A 20,606-nucleotide genomic window follows, 5' to 3' on the forward strand; every position below is an offset into this window, starting at 1 on the left:
AAACATTTATCACAGTAATAGGGAAAAGTATATTTCTAAGTTAAAGCTATTATTGTCTTTTAATCAATGGTAGCTATAGATACACACTTAAAACATCCCCCTATACCCCAGGAGGAGTAGAAAAACATGATCTATTAAGAATCTTCTATGATATCTCAAAGGGAAGGTTTACTTTGGGGGCTTAAAGGCGGGGAAAAAATCAAGCTCTTACACTCAAAAGGTTTTGTTCTTTCAGCTGAGTTGCCTGCAGGCTTTTGAATGAACAAAAACAAATTGGAGGTTTTCGTTTTAGCTAAATACTGCCCTCTGCCGGAATGTACACACAGCTTCTAACATGTTTATAACAAGGGTATAAACATCCAAGCACTGTCTATAAGGTCTGTAAAAAACACACATTAATTACTTGGCATTAGAGAACTTGTGTTTGTATCCAAATTCTTTTGCTTATTGATTGAGTGATTTCAGTCCAGCTGGCAGCCAGGTATATTAATATGGCTGACCCTGGGGCCCACCAAATTCAACCTCTATAAAACTGAGTATATTTTGACATGATCCTGCTTCTTATAAGGCCTATCCTACTCGGCGACACACCAGGGATGGAAGAATCACCCTTCTCCCTCACCACTGACATCCTACACCTTCAGGACAGTCCCCCTCCATCCCTCCATCTCCAATCTCCTCCCACTGCTCTGGCGCAGACCCTCTTCCGCATCGCGTGTGGCAGCCCCTGGCCCGTCTAACCCATTCTCCACAGTCTCGAAGAGTGCGCTTCCTAAATAACAACCTGAACTAATTTGCTTAAAACAGTTTCCAGAGCTGTCAGGGTGGAGTTCCGATTCCTTGCCTTGTGTACAAGCCCTGCAGATCTGCCACCCTTGCAGGTCTATGTTCCTGGCATCTCTCTCTCTCTCTCTCTCTCACACACACACACCCACACCCACACACACACACCCACACACACACCCCCCCACACACACACACCCCCACACACACCCCCCCCCTATACTCCAGGGCCAAAAAGCGGCCTGCATTTTCCCCAGTGCATTATCTGACTCAGGACTCTGTACTGTACATATTCCTATTGTCTAGAATTCCCTTCCCTCTCTTAGATCACAGCACTGGGGTCACCTCCACCAAGCAGCTTTCCCTGGCCACTCCACCATCACACGCCACAAAGTTCTCTCAGTGTTCTTTGCCTACGACTCCTGAAGCACTTATAATGTGCCGGGACAGCTTGTTTTACCGTGCCAGTTCCAAATTGTCAACTCCATCTTTTACTATTTTTTTTTAAATACTGAAAGTATAATATTTTTAAATAGTAAAAATATAAAATAGCAAAAACATCTTCTATTATTGTGATTATGTAACTATTACATGATATCATTGTATCATGATTGGTCAACAGAAAATAACAGAATTCTATATCACTAAAACTACCATTTAATACAGAAACCTGTAATCACTTTTTAAAATCAGACGCATAATAGAATTACCTTGGAATTTCTTGAAAAATACAAATGCCTAAGTACTGCTACTTTTCTCCAAAGCTCCAGATGTCTTTCTGATGAGCAGCCATGTTTAAAAACAACTGGACAATATGATGATCGTTTACTTTTATCTAGTTTGCTTCTCTTGTTCTGTTTCACATTCAGTGCTCCCATTTCATTACGTTTCCCAATTTCTGTCTCTTTTTGTTGTTGTTGTTGTTGTTCTTTCTCAAGCCTTTTTCAAAAGCAGTAGAAAAGCTTTCGGATACATATGTGTATACAGTATGTATAATATAATGCATATTTTAGAAAATTTATGAATTTTTGCCTAGCTAGAAAAATTATGACATTTTGATTCCACTTGTTTGACTTAGTATGAATAGAATGTTAGATTTCTAATTTATTTTCACTGAAAACTTTGATATAGTTCCATGTATTTGGCATCTGGTATTACTGCTAAAAGTCTAGAAAATTTATTATCTTAGTGATTTTTTAAAAGTTTGAATAAGGCTTGAAACTTCTAATCCAATTCTGAGAATATAAAAAAGTACTACACTGTTTAAAAAAAAAAAAAAAAAAAACCCAGGAAGTTAATGAGTGATATAGTATTATTAAGTAAAGTACAAATATTTTTTAAATTTCACAAAATTTTATGCTGCTGCTGCTGCTAAGTCGCTTCAGTTGTGTCCGACTCTGTGCGACCCCATAGACGGCAGCCCACCAGGCTCCACCGTCCCTGGGATTCTCCAGAAAAGAACACTGGAGTGGGTTGCCATTTCCTTCTCCAATGCATGAAAGTGAAAAGTGAAAGTGAAGTCGCTCAGTCGTGTCCGACTCTTAGCGACCCCATGGACTGCAGCCCATAGTGTCTACTATTTGTTTTCATATGTTATTCAAGTATTTAACTGTATTGAGCAGCTTCAGCTGCATGCAACAAATTCTGATAAATTCTCTTTTCATTTTTATTCTATTACAAATATTTTCCAATGTTCCCTGTTATGGCTTCTTAGATACACTCATCATTTAAAAGTGGACATTTAATTTCCAAATACAGGGGATTTTCTTTAAAGTATCTTTAATATTAATTTCTCTTTTGGTACTAATTTCTCATTTAAATGCTTTCTCTGCAATCACTTTCTGTGTTTTTCTCATTCTAACTTTATTGAGTCTTTCAATGGCTAAGTCAAAGATCTCTTTTCGTAAATGTCATACTGCACTTGAAACTATGTGGATTATTTTCAGATATCTTTTGATGTTGATTTCCAATATAATTCCATGGTGATAAGAGAAGAGACTCTGTATTATCTCAATACCTCTAGACCATGAAATTTTTTCACCTTGTTTTATGTCCCTGGATATGTTCCAGTGTCTCTGAGTTTACAGTCTCCAGGAATTTGAACAGAATTTGTATCCTACTATTGTGTGAAAATTGTATAAATCTTAATTATGTTGAGTTGGTTTATAGTGCTTTTCAGGTCTACTATATCCTACTTCTCTGTATAGTCATTCTATTAATTTTTGAGAGCTTGATATTGAAACTCCAACTAAAAATCTTAATTTATCTACTTAAAAAACAATTGTAATATATAATGGAACCATATATAACTGTATTCTGTTTGTTCCAAGTCTCCTGTAAATGGGTTATCATACTTTCATAACTTAAAAAAGAGATTTTTTTTTTAAACTGGACTTGTCACTAGGACTTGCCAACAGATCAGATCTACTTGTGTGTGTTGAAGGGGAAAGAACCTAAACTGAAGTAGAGATCACATGCCCTAATAAGGTGCCAAGTTGGAGAAAACAAGAAAGTATCATATTCTACAAATAAGCTGGATGTTACATGCAAGTGTGCCATCAACACGACTCCTCGTTATGATGTGGAACAGGGTATTGAGGATGCATTTTCAAACACACACCTCTTGCTATGGACACCCACCTCGAGCAGATTCAGACATTCAGCCTCTGAAGCGTCATCCGCGACGTGAACCACTGTGGAGGACAGCCTGGGTTGGGTGGGGCCGCCTGGACCCTGAAGCCACTCAGCACCCCTCACCACTCACCTCTGCACAGCGGCGGAGCTCCCCGGACCACACGACAATCAGGACACCCTCACAACCTCCATCCTCTAGGACCCACTTGCCCAGCACAGAGCAGAGGCTCCACAGAGGTGGAACGAGCTGGAGAACAGGAGAGTGAAGGAGGACTGAATGGAACAGACTGACCTTGGTAATGAGGGGAACGCCCTCTGAATGTCAGGAGAGGCCCCCCAAGCACTGTGGGAGGAAACCAGTAAATGTGACTGAGTAAAAAGTGGAAATGCACAGTACCTTTGGTCAGTGCTGCTGAAGGAACTCTGGGCCCTGCGGCCCCAGAGCAACCTACTCTCGCCTCCGAGTCCATCGGCTCCTGCTCTCCTTCTCCACACACTTCAACTCGCAATTGACTAGAGAATGCTGAGCACTTTCTGAGTTCCCCAGGTGGGGAAGGAGCATGCATACCTTCTTCAGTTTCTGCAGCGCTGGAGGGCATATCTGGTTTCTCCTCTGACGTGCCTTCTTGCTCTTCAAGAGCCTAAGAAAGGCAGGGAAAAAAAAAATCACTGAAAGCTGTTTGAGGCTTCAGATATGCAGCAAGAGATGCAGATCACAATCAAGGATCTGAGAGGTGAAACAGCCAGAGGCAAAGCCAGGGGAGGTGGGGGCAGATGGGGTGTCGGGGAACATGAAACAGCAGCCTGCATGACGTAAGAGATGGTGGAAGGAACCCGAGACAAGGGCCAAAACTGTCTCCGCTAGTGGTTCTCACTGCTTCCCGGATCACACCACCAGAAGGTTCTCAGGAGCATGAGACATGAACCAAAAGGGGGACAGAGAAGAGCAAAGCTTGAAATCAGTATGAAGGGCTGCTGCTTTATGCATCTGCCTGCCTAGACTCCCATCCACACCCTAAGACACAGGGATCAGGGGCCTGGAGAGTAGGGGGAAACACTAATACAGAGAGGACCACTGATACATGTAGGACCCAGGATGAGCATAAGCCAAGGGTTGCATGTTGGCACAGGCAGGATCAGGCTTCTCCTGGCCAAGACTGGGTCATGAGCTGTAGACAGAATGCGGCTACCCTTACAGCCCTCTGTACTTCCTTTTCAAATGGATTCCACACAGTCAATGAAAATGTGAAGAGACAGAATTATGTGTTGATGTGTCAAAAACTATCCAAGCCTGCAACAGCACACGTTCCAAAACAAATACATGGGCAAACTGGGGCGGGCAACCCTCCAACCGACAGAGACCCCTAAACCATCTCCCCACCCTCCGCCCTGGGCATGCTTTTCAGCTCAGCGCATCAAGTGCTTATTCATGACGATGTCAGAGCATCTTTTTGAGGCCAGAGCAAAAAGAACAGGAAAATATACATAATTGACCAAATCACAAAGAAGCAGGGAACAAGCAGTCCCCAGTCACCCAGCCTCTGTGGCTATTACCTGTCCCTAGCCTGACTCCCAGGACACCGTACTCACTCTTAGGGCCCATGATGGAATGAATGGATGGACCAGAGCAGGTATGTCTGGGGAGGTACTAAGGAAACGACAGGATGAGGGAAAGCGTTAGTTGCAAAATTGTGTCCTGCTGTTTGCAACCCCATGGAATGTAGCCCGCCAGGCTCCTCTGTCCATAGGATTATCCAGGCACAAGTACTGGAGTGGATAGCCATTCCCTCCTTCAGGGGATCCTCCCAGCTGAACCCAGGTCTCCCTCATTGCAGGCAGATTCCTTACCATCTGGGTCACCAGGGGAGCCTCACAGGGTGAGTACCTGGGGTTAAAGAGGACTGGCCACACAGGTTCAAGGCCGAAGATGGCCCCTGACTCCACGTGTTTACCTGGGGGTCAGCCTTAACCCCCAAACCCTAGTCTCAAAGGCAACTGGCAAGTCTATGCAAAATGACATCAGGCAATGATGGTTTCTTATTACAAAATAAAGAAATACTTCTTTTTTAAATGGGGTGAAAGTTATGACCAACCTAGATAGCATATTCCGGAGAAGGCAATGGCACCCCATTCCAATACTCTTGCCTGGAAAATCCCATGGACAGAGGAGCCTGAGAGGCTGCAGTCCATGGAGTTGCTAAGAGTCAGATATGACTGAGAGACTTCACTTTTACTTTTCACTTTCATGCATTGGAGAAGGAAATGGCAACCTACTCCAGTGTTCTTGCCTGGAGAATCCCAGGGACGGGGGAGCCTGGTGGGCCACCGTCTATGGGGTCGCACAGAGTCAGACACGACTGAAGCGACTTAGCAGCAGCAGATAGCATATTCAAAAGCAGAGACATTACTTTGCCAACAAAGGTTCGTCTAGTCAAGGCTATAGTTTTTCCTGTGGTCATGTATGGATGTGAGAGTTGGACTATAAAGAAAGCTGAGTGCCGGAGAATTGATGCTTTTGAACTGTGGTGTTGGAGAAGACTCTTGAGAGTCCCTTGGACTGCAAGGAGATCCAACCAGTCCATTCTGAAGATCAGCCCTGGGATTTCTTTGGAAGGAATGATTCTAGAGCTGAAACTCCAGTACTTTGGCCACCTCATGAGAAGAGTTGACTCATTGGAAAAGACTCTGATGCTAGGAGGGGTTGGGGGCAAGAGGAAAAGGGGACGACAGAGGATGAGATGGCTGGATGGCATCACTGACTCGATGGACGTGAGTTTGAGTGAACTCCGGGAGTTGGTGATGGACAGGGAGGCCTGGCGTGCTGTGATTCATGGGGTCGCAAAGAGTCGGACATGACTGAGCGACTGATCTGATCTGATCTGATTAAAACTTAATTTTTATTCCCGTAATTTTGGATACAACTTCAGAACACTTATATTTCCCAGCCGTCTTATACATTAATTTTAGCCAAGTTCTAAAACTAAATTATTAGTATTCGATTAACATAAAAAGCTTTGTTATGCAGAAAGAACAAAAACATGATTAAAGATATTGCTAATATTTTGCCTACTGCTTAATTTCCTAATAACTACCTTTACACTTTGGATATTTAACACAAACCTGTCATTTTCAGCATTTAATATTTATTACAAATGATCAGTCTACCAGTGTCAGCTATAATATCATGTAATAACATGAATCTGTTACAACTCAGAACAAGGACTGCTTCTGAATGGGATCACCATCACCTGCACAGGTCTTCTATCCTGTAGAGCAAACTCCAGTTTCTGCAGCAGGTTTTATTGTCGTCACACTAGAAGGCTCCAGATAACTGAGCAATGCCTGAACCCAGACCCGAAGCTGCCTCGAGAACAAATGAGTCTCTCAAAGCAAAGTCACTGTCTATAGCTATTACATAAAAATAGACTTTTAGACGTCTAAGATTTAATAAATAAATATTTCATTACACTATATATAATTTTACATGTTAACCTAAACTGTAAAACTTTAGTGTGGACAGCCTATATGATGATCACTACCTGCTTACATTTACCTGGACTCGTCCAACTGGCTATAAATGAGATGTTCCCACAACCCCCTCCTTGTGTTCAATTAATTCACTAGAGCAGCTCACAGACATAGAAACATTTTACTTACTAGCTTCCAGGTTTATTATCAGCTCAGTTCAGTTCAGTCACTGAGTCGTGTCCAACTCTTTGAGACCCCATTAACTGCAGCACACCAGGCCTCCCTGTCCATCACCAACTCCTGGAGTCCACCCAAACCCATGTCCATTGAGTCGGTGATGCCATCCACCCATCTCATCCTCTGTTGTCCCCTTCTTCTCCTGCCCTCAGTCTTTCCCAGCATCAAGATCTTTTCAAATGAGTCAGCTCTTCGCATCAGGTGGCCAAAGGATTGGACTTTCAGCTTCAACATCAGTCCTTCCAGTGAACACCCAGGACTGATCTCCTTTAGGATGGACTGGTTGGACCTCCTTGCAGTCCAAGGGACTCTCAAGAGTCTTCTCCAACACCACAGTTCAAAAGCATCAATTCTCCGGCACTCAGCTTTCTTTATAGTCCAACTCTCACATCCATACATGACCACTGGAAAAACCACAGCCTTGACTAGACAGTCCTTTGTTGACAAAGTAATGTCTGTGCTTTTTAATATGCTGTCTAGGTTGGTCATAAATTTCCTTCCAAGGACCAAGCGTCTTTTAATTTCATGGCTGCAGTCACCATCTACAGTGATTCTGGAGCCCAGAAAAATAAAGTCAGCCACTGTTTCCCCATCTATCTGCCATGAAGTGATAGGACTGGATGCCATGATCTTAGTTTTCTGAATGTTGAGCTTTAAGCCAACTTTTTCACTCTCCTCTTTCACTTTCATCAAGAGACTCTTTAGTTCTTCACTTTCTGCCATAAGGGTGGTGTCGTCTGCATATCTGAGGTTATTGATAAATACATGGTAACTCTAATAATATAGCTATATATATAAGAGAATATAACTCAGGAATAACCAGATGGAAGAGATGTACAGGGCAGGGTCTGAGGAAAGGGCACAGTGCTTCTGTGCCGCTCCAAGCAGGCCAGTCACCCAGCACTTCCAACCAGTTCCCCAACTGGAAAGATCTCCGAATCCAGTCCTCTGGGGTTTTAATGAAGGCTTGCTTTATTAAGAAGGCATGCTGCTGCTGCTGCTGCTATGTCACTTCAGTCGTGTCTGACTCTGTGCGACCCCATAGACGGCAGCCCACCAGGCTCCCCGCTAGACGAAGTCTTTGTCTTTGGGTGATGAAACTATATCTTCAGGTCCTCTCCCCTCCCTGAAGGTCGAGGAGGTAGGACTGAAAGTGGGTGGGTCTCCTGGTAACTAGCCCCTATCCTTAAGTGCTTTCTTAAAGTCGCCAGATTGACATAACAAGAACAACAACAAAAAAAAAACCACACACATTTATCTGCTCAACATTTAGGAAATCCCAAAGGTCTGGAGAGCTATGAGCCAAGAACCATGGACTGAGACCAAATATATTTCTTACTGTAAGTTATGACATCACAATTTCTGGAAGAACCTCAGCCTCATTCCCTTCCCAGTCTCCCTATGCACCACCCAACCAACAGGTCAGGGCAGGAAGGATTAAAAAAAGGGATGCTGATACTTGGAACACAAGGCTATCCCACTGCAATGGATTCTTCTTTTACCAAGTGTTTTTCATAAATGAAAATCTCTGATACACTAGAAAGTAACCTCCAGTTGGTCTTTGTTATAGCATAATTCACTATAATCAATTATTAAAGCATCTAAATTTACTCATCCTAAATCTCCCAAAATCATCAGTAAAAAATAATCTCAAATAGGTTATAAGAAATTACAAATCTGACTTGAGAAGTTGGAGGTTTTTATAATGAAGGAAATGTTCCGAATTCCAGCTTTCCGCGGAGCACGCCCTCACCTTTGCAGGAGTTTGGTGGTCCTGCTGCTGTTTGAGTGCCCCCTCTAAGGACACACATATTGTTAAGCTCTGCCCCTATGACGGGGGAGCCCGTTGGGCTGCCGTCTATGGGGTCGCACAAAGTTGGACACAACTGAAGCGACTTAGCAGCAGCAGCAGCAGCAGCCCCTATGAAGCTGCAGGGAGAGGCGCTCACCTTGAGCAAGGCTGCCGGGCCAGGCCCAGCCTCTGTCCGGATAGAACATCCACCCCTGGGGCCTGGGTAAGAAGCCACGGGAATGGCTGAGGGCTTCTGCATCTTTAAAAGTACCCTTAAGCACAATGAGGAAATACCGTAGGCCAGAAAATTACACACTAAACTCCTTGGAAGGAAAGTTATGACCAACCTAGACAGCATATTAAAAAGCAGAGACATTACTTTGTCAACAAAGGTCCATCTAATCAAGGCTATGGTTTTTCCAGTGGTCATGTATGGATATGAGAGTTGGACTATAAAGAAAGCTGAGCGCCGAAGAATTGATGCTTTTGAACTGTGGTGTTGGAGAAGACTCTTGAGAGTCCCTTGGACTGCAAGGGGATCCAACCAGTCCATCCTAAAGAAAATCAGTCCTGGGTGTTCACTGGAAGGACTGATGTAGAAGCTGAAACTCCAATCCTTTGGCCACCTGATGCGAAGAGCTGATTCATTGGAAAAGACCCTGATGTTGGGAAAGATTGAAGGCAGGAGGAGAAGGGGACGACAGAGCATGAGATGGTTAGATGGCATCACTGACTCAATGGACAGAAGTTTGAGTAAACTCTGGGAGTTGGCGATAGACAGGGAGGCCTGGTGTGCTGCAGTTCATGGGGTCTCAAAGAGTTGGACACGACTGAACAACTGAACTGAACTGAAACTCCCTAAAGCCAGCAAACAAAGGTAGTTCATACTCTGAAGAGCATGTTTCATTTTTAACTGTTTAAAAAAAAAACCCTATACGGAGAAAGCAATAATCTTTGCTATAGAATATTTACGGTTAAATCTTTTGGGCTTTCCAGGTAGCTCAGTAGTAAAGAATCCACCTGCCAATGTAGGGGCCACAAGAGCCACAGGAGATGCAGGTTTGATCCCTGCATTGGGAAGATCGCCTGGAGGAGGAAATGGCAACCCACTCCAGTATTCTTGCCTGGAGAATTCCATGGATAGAGAAGCCTGGCAAGCTACAGTCCATGGGGTCACAGAGAGTCAGATGCACCTGAGCATGAATTAAAAAAAAAAAAAAAGAAACTCCCTAAACTCAACAAACAGAGGTAGTTTATACTCTGAAGAGTATGTTTCATTTTAATCATTTAATAAAACCCTATATGGAGTAAGTTATAAGCTTTGTTATATAATATTTATGGCTAAAATCTTTCATTTAGTAATATAAAGCAAACATTTTACAAGTCAAAACTGATAATAGTGTCAGTTTTCTAAACTGACTGTTCACTTTGTAAAGCCTAAACTGGTGATGAAACTGGTGCTTTTTTTCGGTGGTACTTATTAATGGATGTGCTTGAAAAGACTGGGGGTTGGGAGGTTGCAGGGGGTGTCACACAATCTGGTGAGTAAATCCGTTATACCTGTGAGCATTAGCAACTAAACTGACTGAAGCCCTTTTACTCAAAAGAACATTCTGCTTGATAATAAATAAAATATATAAATCTGCTTTCTAGTGTTTGAGATTTGACCAAAAAAATAATAATAATGAAGATAAAACATTTTAAACCTAAGGTGGGCATGCTGTAACAACACTCAAAGCTGATGTTTGGGTGATGGTGGGAGGGGAAAATATCTTTGAAAAAGTACTAGTCTCAAGTGGCCGGCCCCATTGAAGAAGCTGTACACTGAAACAAAGGCTCAACTATGTGTAAGTTCCTAAGAAATCCCAGAAGAAGGTATTATTCATGTAAAATAACCCTAAAGGCAACTGCTTTAGATAAGAATTATAATACAATCAGTAAATTCATAGCAAATATCCAACATTAGAATACTAAAATTCAACATCAGTGATGCTGGCTCATGAAAAATAAAGGGAACAATATTATAAAATGACTACTGCCAAAATATTATATAATAATCTTCATTCTACTGGTGTAACAGTTTCCAATGCCATGTCCCTCCAAGTCTCATTAGAAAAAAACAAAGTGCTACCTCTCAAAAAAAAAAAAAAAATACTGTTCCCCAGATAACGAGTTTGCTGTTTGAACTCTCAAAAAGCATGAGTTATTATACCTTATACCATAATAAAGGGCACAAACCTTGATGAGAAAGGCTCTATCCCAAAAGTATTTTCTGAAGAGTTTAATATCCGCCTCCAGCAAATGCTCGGCTGTGTGGTTAAGCGTCAGGGTCAGAGTTTCTGATGAGTGAATATACCGCAGAGAGGCATCTTCGCTGAGCTGCACGCAGGAGAAACCTGGGGAACGCCTGCCCTGGAAGCTGAAACACCAAAAGTCAAAACCCACAATCCCAGTGCCCTGATTTTATCCCATCAGCCCTGATATTATTACAAGCCCACTGGCTGAACAATTGCTTCCTACTGAAGACAGGTACATAAGACTGTATAAACACATCCCAATAAAGCCATCTTTGTTTTCCCAGCTAGAGAAGTCATCAGTTGAAAAGCTGTTCACATATATTATATACTTAAAAGAGTTACATAATTAATGCAACAGTATTGACTTGTAAACATAGTGCTTTACCTCAATATTTCACTCTCCTTTTAATCTGAAAAGATGCCTCTGGCCTTAATGGCACCACATGTAGTAGAACAAATTGGCTGGCAGCTGATGGTTTATTAGGTGATTACAGTGGAAAACAGATATGATCTCTAGGGAGCATGGTGAGGTTTGGATGTTACAAACAAACGAGATATTCATAACACACTGGTCCACTGCGGTGAATCATTTCCTCATGCAAATGAAAACATACGTAAATTTGATCATGTTGATTTCTTGAAATCACTCATGGGCAAAGGAACAATATCCTCAAACTAAATTCTGAGTATCAGCTTATTTTCTGTGTGTCAGAGAACAACTGCACGTTCATTATTATTAGCTCTATGTAGGCTTCTCGGTTAGTGTCACAATATTCTGGATGGTCTATAGGTCGATAAACAGGGGTCAGGAGAGAGATGCCAGGGCTCCCAGGTAACAGCCCACCTCAGCATGTTGCCACAGCCCACAGGAGCTCCCAAATTCTTCCGTTCACAGAACTAGCTCTATGCCTCTCTCCTCCTCTTCCATTACATCACTTTGTTAATGAACATTTGCATATTTGCAAAATTACAGTATACTTCCAACCACATCAACGTTGTCTCCATCACATGGAATGACAGATCCATTAAGAACACTCATACTCTAAGGTTTGGGGCACCTCCCCACACTCCTGACATAATTACCGGCAGGGACTTTAGAATCTTCTAGAAAACAACTCCCCATGTTAACAGCAAGCCACTGAAGTGAATAATTCAGCCTAAACCATAAGAGTCTTGTAATTAATTTAGAAAATGGACGCTCCTTCACATAATCAGAATTTAGCTTACAGTCTACTTCTAATCCCATCATGAATGAATTTATTAGATGAGTAAACATTTAATTTTAATTTTATTGACATATAGCTGATTTTCAACGTTGTGTTAGTTTCACATATATAGCAAAGTGATCCAGTTATACATGTATTCATTCTTTTTTAGATTATTTTCTCTTATAGGTTATCACGGAACATATTGTGCTATATAGTAGGTCCTCTTTGGTCATTTATCTTATATATAATAGTATGCATACATTGACCCCAAGCTCTTGCTCACCACAACGTTTCCCCTTCGATAAACATAAATTTGCTTTCAGTATCTGTAAACCTGTTTCTGCTTTGTAAATAAGTTCGTTTGTATCATTTTAAATTAGATTCCACATATGGATGATATGATATTTGTCTTTGTCTGATTTAATTCACTTAGGATGATAACCTCTGGGTCCATCCACGTTGTGGCAAAAGGCATCATTTCATTCTTTTTTATGTTAGAGTAATATTCCATTGTGTGTGGGGGGGGTATACACACATTTATACACACACACACACACACACATATGTATAATATACCCCATACGTTCTTTGTCCATTCTTCTGGCAGCGGATATTTATGTTGCTTCCGTATCTTGGCTACTGTACACAGTGCTGCTATGAACACTCAGGTGCATATATTTTTTAGCTTATGTTTTTCTCTGGATACGTGCCCAGGAATAGAATTGCTAGATCATACGCTAACTCTTTTTAGTTTTTTAAGGAAGCTCCAGGCTGTTCTCCATAGCAGTCGTACCAGCTTACATTCCCACCAACAGTGTAGAAGGGTCCTTCTTCTCAACACCCTACCCAGCATTGTTTGTGGACATGTGATAATGGCCATTCTGACCAGTATGAAGTGATACCTCACTGGACATTTTCCTTGCATTTCTCTGATAATTACTGATGTTGAGAATCTTTTCATGTACTCTTTGGACATCTTTATGTTTTCTTTGGAGAAATGTCTTTAAATCTTCTGCCCATTTTTTAATCAGGTTGTTTGCTTTTATTGACATGACGATGTGTAAACCTTTAAATACCATATCATCTTCTCGTCTTGGACACAACAGAAAGATACAAAGCTACCAAACATAAAGATGTGGCGCTCCAGGTCCTCAGTGTAACCCTGAACTATCCACAGTGACAAAGTCAAGGGAGTGGTCCCGCCTCGCCCTTTCCAGGTAAAGAAAGTGTGGTCACAGTAGAGCAAAGACAAGGACAATTCCATTAGGATGGGCTCTTTCCTTACTTGGTGTTCATTTGACCAAGTGAGAACAAAAATAGAAAGTTGTGACTTCAACATCTACTCAGGTGGCATACAACCATAAATTAATTACAATGAATTCCATGGGCCAAATGAAAAGAACCAGTCCATGAAGATAAACCATGTAATAACACTGATAATATTTAATATTTATGTAATACTTTGCAATGCTCATTGCTGCTTCCCACTTATTACCACATGCTAAGTCAAGGAAATCATCATATAGGATTCCTCTAATCATAAGTAAACACTAATAAAAATGACCAATCTGAACCATTCTAAGTAACAGACACTGAAAGTGTAGGTATCATCTTCAACATAGATAACTTTACATTTAACAAATTATTTCACTTCCATTATTTCCAGATCCTACTAACCAGCCCATTGGCTACATAGTATCTTAGGGTTTGTTATTCACTGATTCAACAAAAACTTACTGTCTTTCAATGAATGTATATGCTGAACACAGCAGGTAAAATAGAAATAAGTTTCAGTCCCCAAATGATTTAGAATGGAAACATTTATGAAATAATTGATGATGATTATATATAAAATCATAAATTATGATATATAGTATAAATTAATGATAATTATAGTCACAATTAACACTTTAATCATAATCATAAAAGATCGGAATGTAGAAGGCCTCTCTAAAGAAGTGACATTTAAACTAATGAAAGCCAGGGTTAGGCTAGTGTTTCCCAACATTTTTTTTCTTATAGTAGCCACCTCCCCCACCATGGAGCCTTTTAAGAGACTTTTCCTGACTCCCTCTCCCCCATGATGTGTGAATACCAACTATCACGCTGTATCTGTTTATATATGATATGTATATCTATACTTTATACATGGAAACTGATGGTAAACTATAAACCGAATGTTAGCTTGTGGTTTGGTCATCTTTAATTTTTCCATAATGCTTGGAAGACTTTATAAAAGTAGACTGAGAGAGAATCTATGAAGCAGCCAAACTCACTTTGTGATGTCTTCAACCAGCTTGGAATGTCCACCATGTAAAGCCAAGTCTAATGGCGTGGCACCCTCCTCGTTGGGTAAAGTCAGGGCCTGGGCTCCCCCAGGGAGACACAGAAGGAGCTGGGAAAGCTTAGCAAGGCCCCATCTCATAGCCAGGTGCAGAAGAGACTCCCTATGCAGAGAAACTGAAAAGGAAAAACATGCGACATTGTTAATAGTTCCTCCATTTAAAAAGTTTATCTTACGTATTTTCTCCAAGAGATTGTCAGAGTAAGAACAGTAATAGTAAGCACGGAAGAGCGGCAGGAATGATCAAAAACATCTGATCCAAACACCTCGTTTTGCAGATGTGGAAAGGTCAGTGACTTGTGCCAGGTCAGGCGGCACTGGAGCCGGCCTTGCTCATCACTGGTACAACGATGTTCTACCCACCACGGTGCACTCATGTCAGCGAAGTCATCTGGGGAAAACAGTGCTAGGAGAGCACCATCTTTTGGAAACAGACATCATCAATTTGCTAAGGTGTTCTCTAAGGAGATGCTGCTGCCCTAGCAGGACAGGCTAACAGGGGCCATGAGTGTCAAGGAGCCTTCATTTCCACCCTTTGTCCTCAGAGGTGCTCCTCCCCACTCAGCAGCTGAGACAGAATGGAATCGAAGTCCATGGCCTCTCTCAGACTTCACGGAGGTACTTTTACCCACCTATTAGATTCTTGGGATTACTTCCGTGTTGCCAAAGCTACATATACCTGTGTGTGTGTTTGTGTGTGTATGTGTGTGTGCACTCAGGTGTGCTCAATAGTGTCTGATTCTGAGACCCCATGGACTGTAGCCCACAGCTCTTCTGTCCACCAGCACTTTCTTTAAAAAGCTTGACTTGTGCCTCTTCACATGCCCCTTGACATGGGGGTTCTCGCCTGGTCTGTGTCTGGGTTTTCACTATTGGTGTTTGCCAGTGTGTCTTATGGTGTTTCCTGACTGTGTCCTCCTATAGGCTGAGGGGATCCTGGAAGTTTTTATTGCTAACACTTAGCATAGTATATGGGCTTCCAAGGTGGCTCAGTTCAGTTCAGTCGCTCAGTCGTGTCAGACTCTTTGCGAACCCATGAACCGCAGCACACCAGGCCTCCCTGTCCATCCCCAACTGCTGGAGTTTACTCAAACTCATGTCCATCGAGTCAGTGATGCCATCCACCCATCTCATCCTCTGTCGTCTCCTTCTCCTCCTGCCCTCAATCTTTCCCAGCATCAGGGTCTTTGCAAATGAGTCACCTCTTTATATCAGGTGGCCAAAGTATTGGACTTTCACCTTCAACATCAGTCCTTCCAATGAACACCCAGGACTGATCTCCTTTAGGATGGACTGGTTGGATCTCCTTGCAGTCCAAGGGACTCTCAAGAGTCTTCTCCAACACCACAGTTCAAAAGCATCAATTCTTCGGCGCTCAGCTTTCTTTATAGTCCAACTCTCACATACATGACTACTGGAAAAACCATAGCCTTGACTAGACAGACTTTTGTTGGCAAAGTAATGTCTCTGCTTTTTAATATGCTGTCTAGGTTGGTCATAACTTTTTTTCCAAGGAGTAAGCATCTTTTAATTTCATGGCTGCAATCATCATCTGCAGTAATTTTAGAGCCCCCCCAAAAAAAGTTTCTGTTTCCACTGTTTCCCCATCTATTTGCCATGAAGTGATGGGACTGGATGCCATGATCTTAGTTTCCTGAATGTTGAGCTTTAAGCCAACTTTTTCACTCTCCTCTTTCACTTTCATCAAGAGGCTCTTTAGTTCTTCTTTGCTTTCTGCCATAAGGGCAGTACTGTTTTTAAGTAATGCTCAAAATTCTCCAAGCCAGGCTTCGACAATACATGAACTGTGAACTTCCAGATGTTCAAGCCGGTTTTAAAAAAGGCAGAGGAACCAGAGATCAAATTGCCAACATCCGTTGGATCATCAAAAAAGCAAGAGAGTTCCAGAAAAACATCTATTTCTGCTTTACTGACTATGCCAAAGCCTTTGACTGTGTGGATCACCACAAACTGTGGAAAATTCTTCAAGAGATGGGAATACCAGATCACCTGACCTGCCTCTTGAGAAACCTGTATGCAGGTCTGGAAGCAATAGTTAGAACTGGACATGGAACAACAGACTGGTTCCAAATAGGGAAAGGAGTACGTCAAAGCTGTATATTGCCACTCTGCTTATTTAACTTATATGCAGAGTACATCCTGAAAATGCTGGGCTGGATGAAGCACAAGCTGGAATCAAGATTGCTGGGAGAAATATCAATAACCTCAGATTTGCAGATAATACCACCCTTATGGCAAAAACCGAAGAACTAAACAATGATTAAAAAAAAAATCCTCCTGCTATGCAGGAGACCAGGGTTCAATCCCTGAGCCAGGAAGATCCCCTGTAGAAGGAAATGGCAATCCACTCCAATATTCTTGCCTGAAAAATCTCATGGACAGAGGAGCCTGCTGAAGTCATTCAGTATTTATTGAGTCGAATGACAAGTGACTGTTAAAAATCTCAATCATTTGTGTATGTTTAAATCATCTAATTTGTATAGAGTTTGTACACCGTATTTCTACTACAACTCAGTACCTGGAACACAGCTGGCCCATGATAAACATTACACTGGAAACATGTAAAAGAATATACTTGCTTATATTTAGAAAAGCTAAGCCTATGAACTCCATAGGCATCAAGACACACCTTAAAACAAACTGAACACAAAAATGCTAACATTCAAGATCTGTCAGAATAAGTACGCAGTAAGGATCTGAGTTGCACATACCCTCCAGTTAAGTAATATTACTGACTGTTTGTAATCTGAAAGAGATCCAGAGGATGCTGCCTCACCCTGGAGTGGAAAGTTCCAGAGGACAGGACCTTATCTCTCTTTAATCCTAGCACAGTGCCTGGCGAGTTATATGCTCTATAAATATTTGCTTGTTGAATGAATAAATGACCAATGGCTCTTTCCCTAATGAGTACCCATGACAGTCAGCTTTTAATACACGGCTACACATGCTCTGTGAAGCATCTATCATTCTTAGTTCTTCCTCTGATATCAATACCTCTTGACTAAAATCTATGAACCCAAACTACATACTCCCACACAGCTGGGACACTGAACAGAAAACCTACGGATTTTTCCACCCAGCTTACTGTCTACACCAACATGATTTTGCTACTCCATTGTCTTCATTAGCATAACTTCACTAGTCCTGAAAGACTCCCGCTTAGGCAAAGATTGAATATTCATCATACAACCTTCCTTCAAGGCATGTCAATGCTTTATTAGAAAGCATTGACAGTTTAAGCCCTAAAACCAATATTTAACCACTCTACCATGATCTTGATCTAATCCTAATCAAACTCCCTTCCCTGCCACCCTCCACCACCCCCTCCCCCACCATCACTCCTCCTCTGCACTTGAAAACCCTCATTAAAGCAAACTTCCAGTTCTCAGTAAATTCCAACCATGTCTTCCCTCTTCAGGTTGATGCTAAGGCCCACTGGGTGGGGCGGGGACGTCTCCCTCCTCGGGCCCTAAACCCAGCCTGGCCTTACCAGCAGGCTGTGCTGCTGGGTCAGCATCCAACAAGACTCTAACGTGAAACAATCAGAAGGGAATACTCCATTGCACATGGCTGCAAAAGAAAACGGTTTAGCTTCCATTTGTAATTGGTTTACACTATTTCTACATGTAGATCAGTGAGCATAAAGCCTTAGAGTTCCAATGTGCCAACGTCACAGACTTCACTGTACGTGTATCTGTGTGACGCAGCACAGACCCTCCCTCCCACTCCAAGTAAAATGAGATCTGAAACATCTGTAAACAGACAAAGCAGTGCACCCCCACCAGCCAAGCTTAATATACTTGCTATCTTTCAAAGACTACCAGAGAACTTATCTTTATTTTATCCTTTAACTTTTTGACTTTTAAACCCACTTAATTAGAAAGTAAGGTTTCTTTACTCTTAACTGATTCCCAACAAGGCACGTTTGGTAACATTGACACTTTTTTTCCTTCTTAAATAATAATCAGGAAGAGACGTGTCAGGATCAGGGGACAACACACACACATACACACACACACACACACACCAGTACACTGCCCAGGGTGCCAGTCAGCATGCAGCGATAGCCAGCCACACTCGGATGGGATCGCTCAGTCACAGCTCTCGGTCTGAACCTGTTGAGAAATGCCCATGCTTATATGGGATACAATTTTTTTTTCAAAGAAAAATATGACCAAAAGGGAACATCTAAAATATTCGTGTTCCCTGTTAAAATCGTAGCATTGATAAAGGCAGTGTGGTGTCAACCATTTAAATGGTGCTGCCTGTACTGCCTGGAGCAAGGCCCTAAAATACCCTCAAACCTGCCTGTACTTCACTGTACCCAACCTGACTGAGGTGTGAGTGTGGAGAGAACCTGCTTCCTCCACCAGCAGAATCTGCCAGGCCTGTTCACTAGACCAGCCCCCTGTTCTCTCCTTTCCAGCTCTATCTGTTACCAGCCAGAGCTCCTGGCCTCCCCCAATCAATAGAAATTGACTAAAAGTCAGACAAGAAATTCAGGCGAGGCTTTTCTGGGGCCCCTGCTGCAGCAGAGGGGAGCGAGAATAAACAACAGGTTCCCTTGCTTGCTCCTTTCCTGAGCGGAGTAGAGCTTGTTCCTTATACAGGGCGAGGGTGGGGATGTGTTCAAAGGATGGCTGGATGGGTGGCTTAGGCCTCAGCCGGCGTTGAGTGCAGGAGGCAGGTGCAGTATTCTGCTTTTGCTCCAGCCTCTTCAAAGTGGCAGTTGGGTTTTTTGGTCTCTGTATCTTTTGTCCAGAAACTGTCCCAAATGCACGCACACCCAAGTAACGTTTAGTCCCAGACAGTTTCTCTGCATGTTGTTGGTCGAGGAGAGGTGTGTGCAGGTGTAAGCATTGCAGCAAAGGGTCCCAGGACGTCTCACTCCCGCATGCTGTGCTCAGCAGATCTGCGGGATTGGGTGCTCACTGTAGCCACTGTCTCCCTCTGGATCCACCTGCTTCCTGGGAAAGCAGGAAGGCAGGGGGAGAGAAGCACTTCTGATGTTTGAAGGAAACCAAATGCTGCCCAAAATGTGTTCAGAACAAGCTTTCTCAGTGAATATAGATGTTCAGAGCCCAGAATCAAGCAAAGAGCTTGAAATAGGAAACATAATGACATATATAAATAATTCTGCTTGTTACAGAGTTTCAGATTCTTAACAGGGGTCAGGAAAACAAGCTGTGGAAAGAGGTTCTGCAATTTGGCAGACATGGGAGAGTTTAATTAAAATGAAGGGCTGTTTTTTTTTTTTTTTTTTAACCAGATAAATTTGTCTTTTCCTGTTTAGTTGGTGCCCAGAGTTATTTGATCTAATATAACTAAAGCAGAATTACTAATAATTGCTCTAATGGAAAACATTAAAAGATGTGACCTGTAACATCCTGGGAGCAAGATCACTCAGACACAAAATGAACAGCAGGCTGTGACATTCAATCAACAGTCCCATCACGGCATAAAGGGGGGCACATCTGCCCTAAACAAGGCGAGAGGCACGAAGCCACCCTTGCCTCTCTGCCACACCTCAGTTTCTCCTCCTGGCAAATGAGCCTCTCACATCAAAGACCCAAGGTCCTAGGAAGATTCATCCTTGCTTTGGCTTTTTGGAGATCAGAGATCTATGAAATGCAGCACAGATTACAGATAACAGATCTGCAACACAGATCACACACCAGAGCACCCGAGGCACAAGAGCACAGGTGACCAGTTTGCTTGTTACTAAAGGACGGTGCTTTTGTAGACTGTTCACTCCAAACTCGGGACCATGATCACACGAGGTCTGACTGTGCTTCTAAGGTAGCAGGAAATTCAGGTTGGAA

At 42.4% G+C, this 20,606-nt stretch overlaps 1 protein-coding gene across 14 annotated transcripts in view; it reads right to left on the reverse strand.

Annotated features, from left to right (window-relative positions):
* Positions 1-20,606, reverse strand: part of ARHGEF28 (Rho guanine nucleotide exchange factor 28) — a 344,670-nt gene that overhangs the window by 169,483 nt on the left and 154,581 nt on the right. For 11 of the 14 annotated variants that reach the window (XR_009491884.1, XM_059878798.1, XM_059878797.1 and 8 more), the window contains 3 exons: positions 14,696-14,879; positions 11,153-11,333; positions 3,986-4,058 (listed from right to left, as the gene is read on the reverse strand). Coding sequence is in view for 13 of the 14 variants with exons in the window: in XM_059878798.1 (XP_059734781.1) it covers positions 3,986-4,058; positions 11,153-11,333; positions 14,696-14,879 (438 nt within the window). In the remaining variant the exon portion in view is untranslated. The other 3 variants (XM_024981396.2, XM_024981400.2, XM_059878801.1) reach the window with 2 other exon arrangements.

Source organism: Bos taurus, chromosome 20 (genome assembly GCF_002263795.3).
Source record: "Bos taurus isolate L1 Dominette 01449 registration number 42190680 breed Hereford chromosome 20, ARS-UCD2.0, whole genome shotgun sequence".
Taxonomy (NCBI): domain Eukaryota; kingdom Metazoa; phylum Chordata; class Mammalia; order Artiodactyla; family Bovidae; genus Bos; species Bos taurus.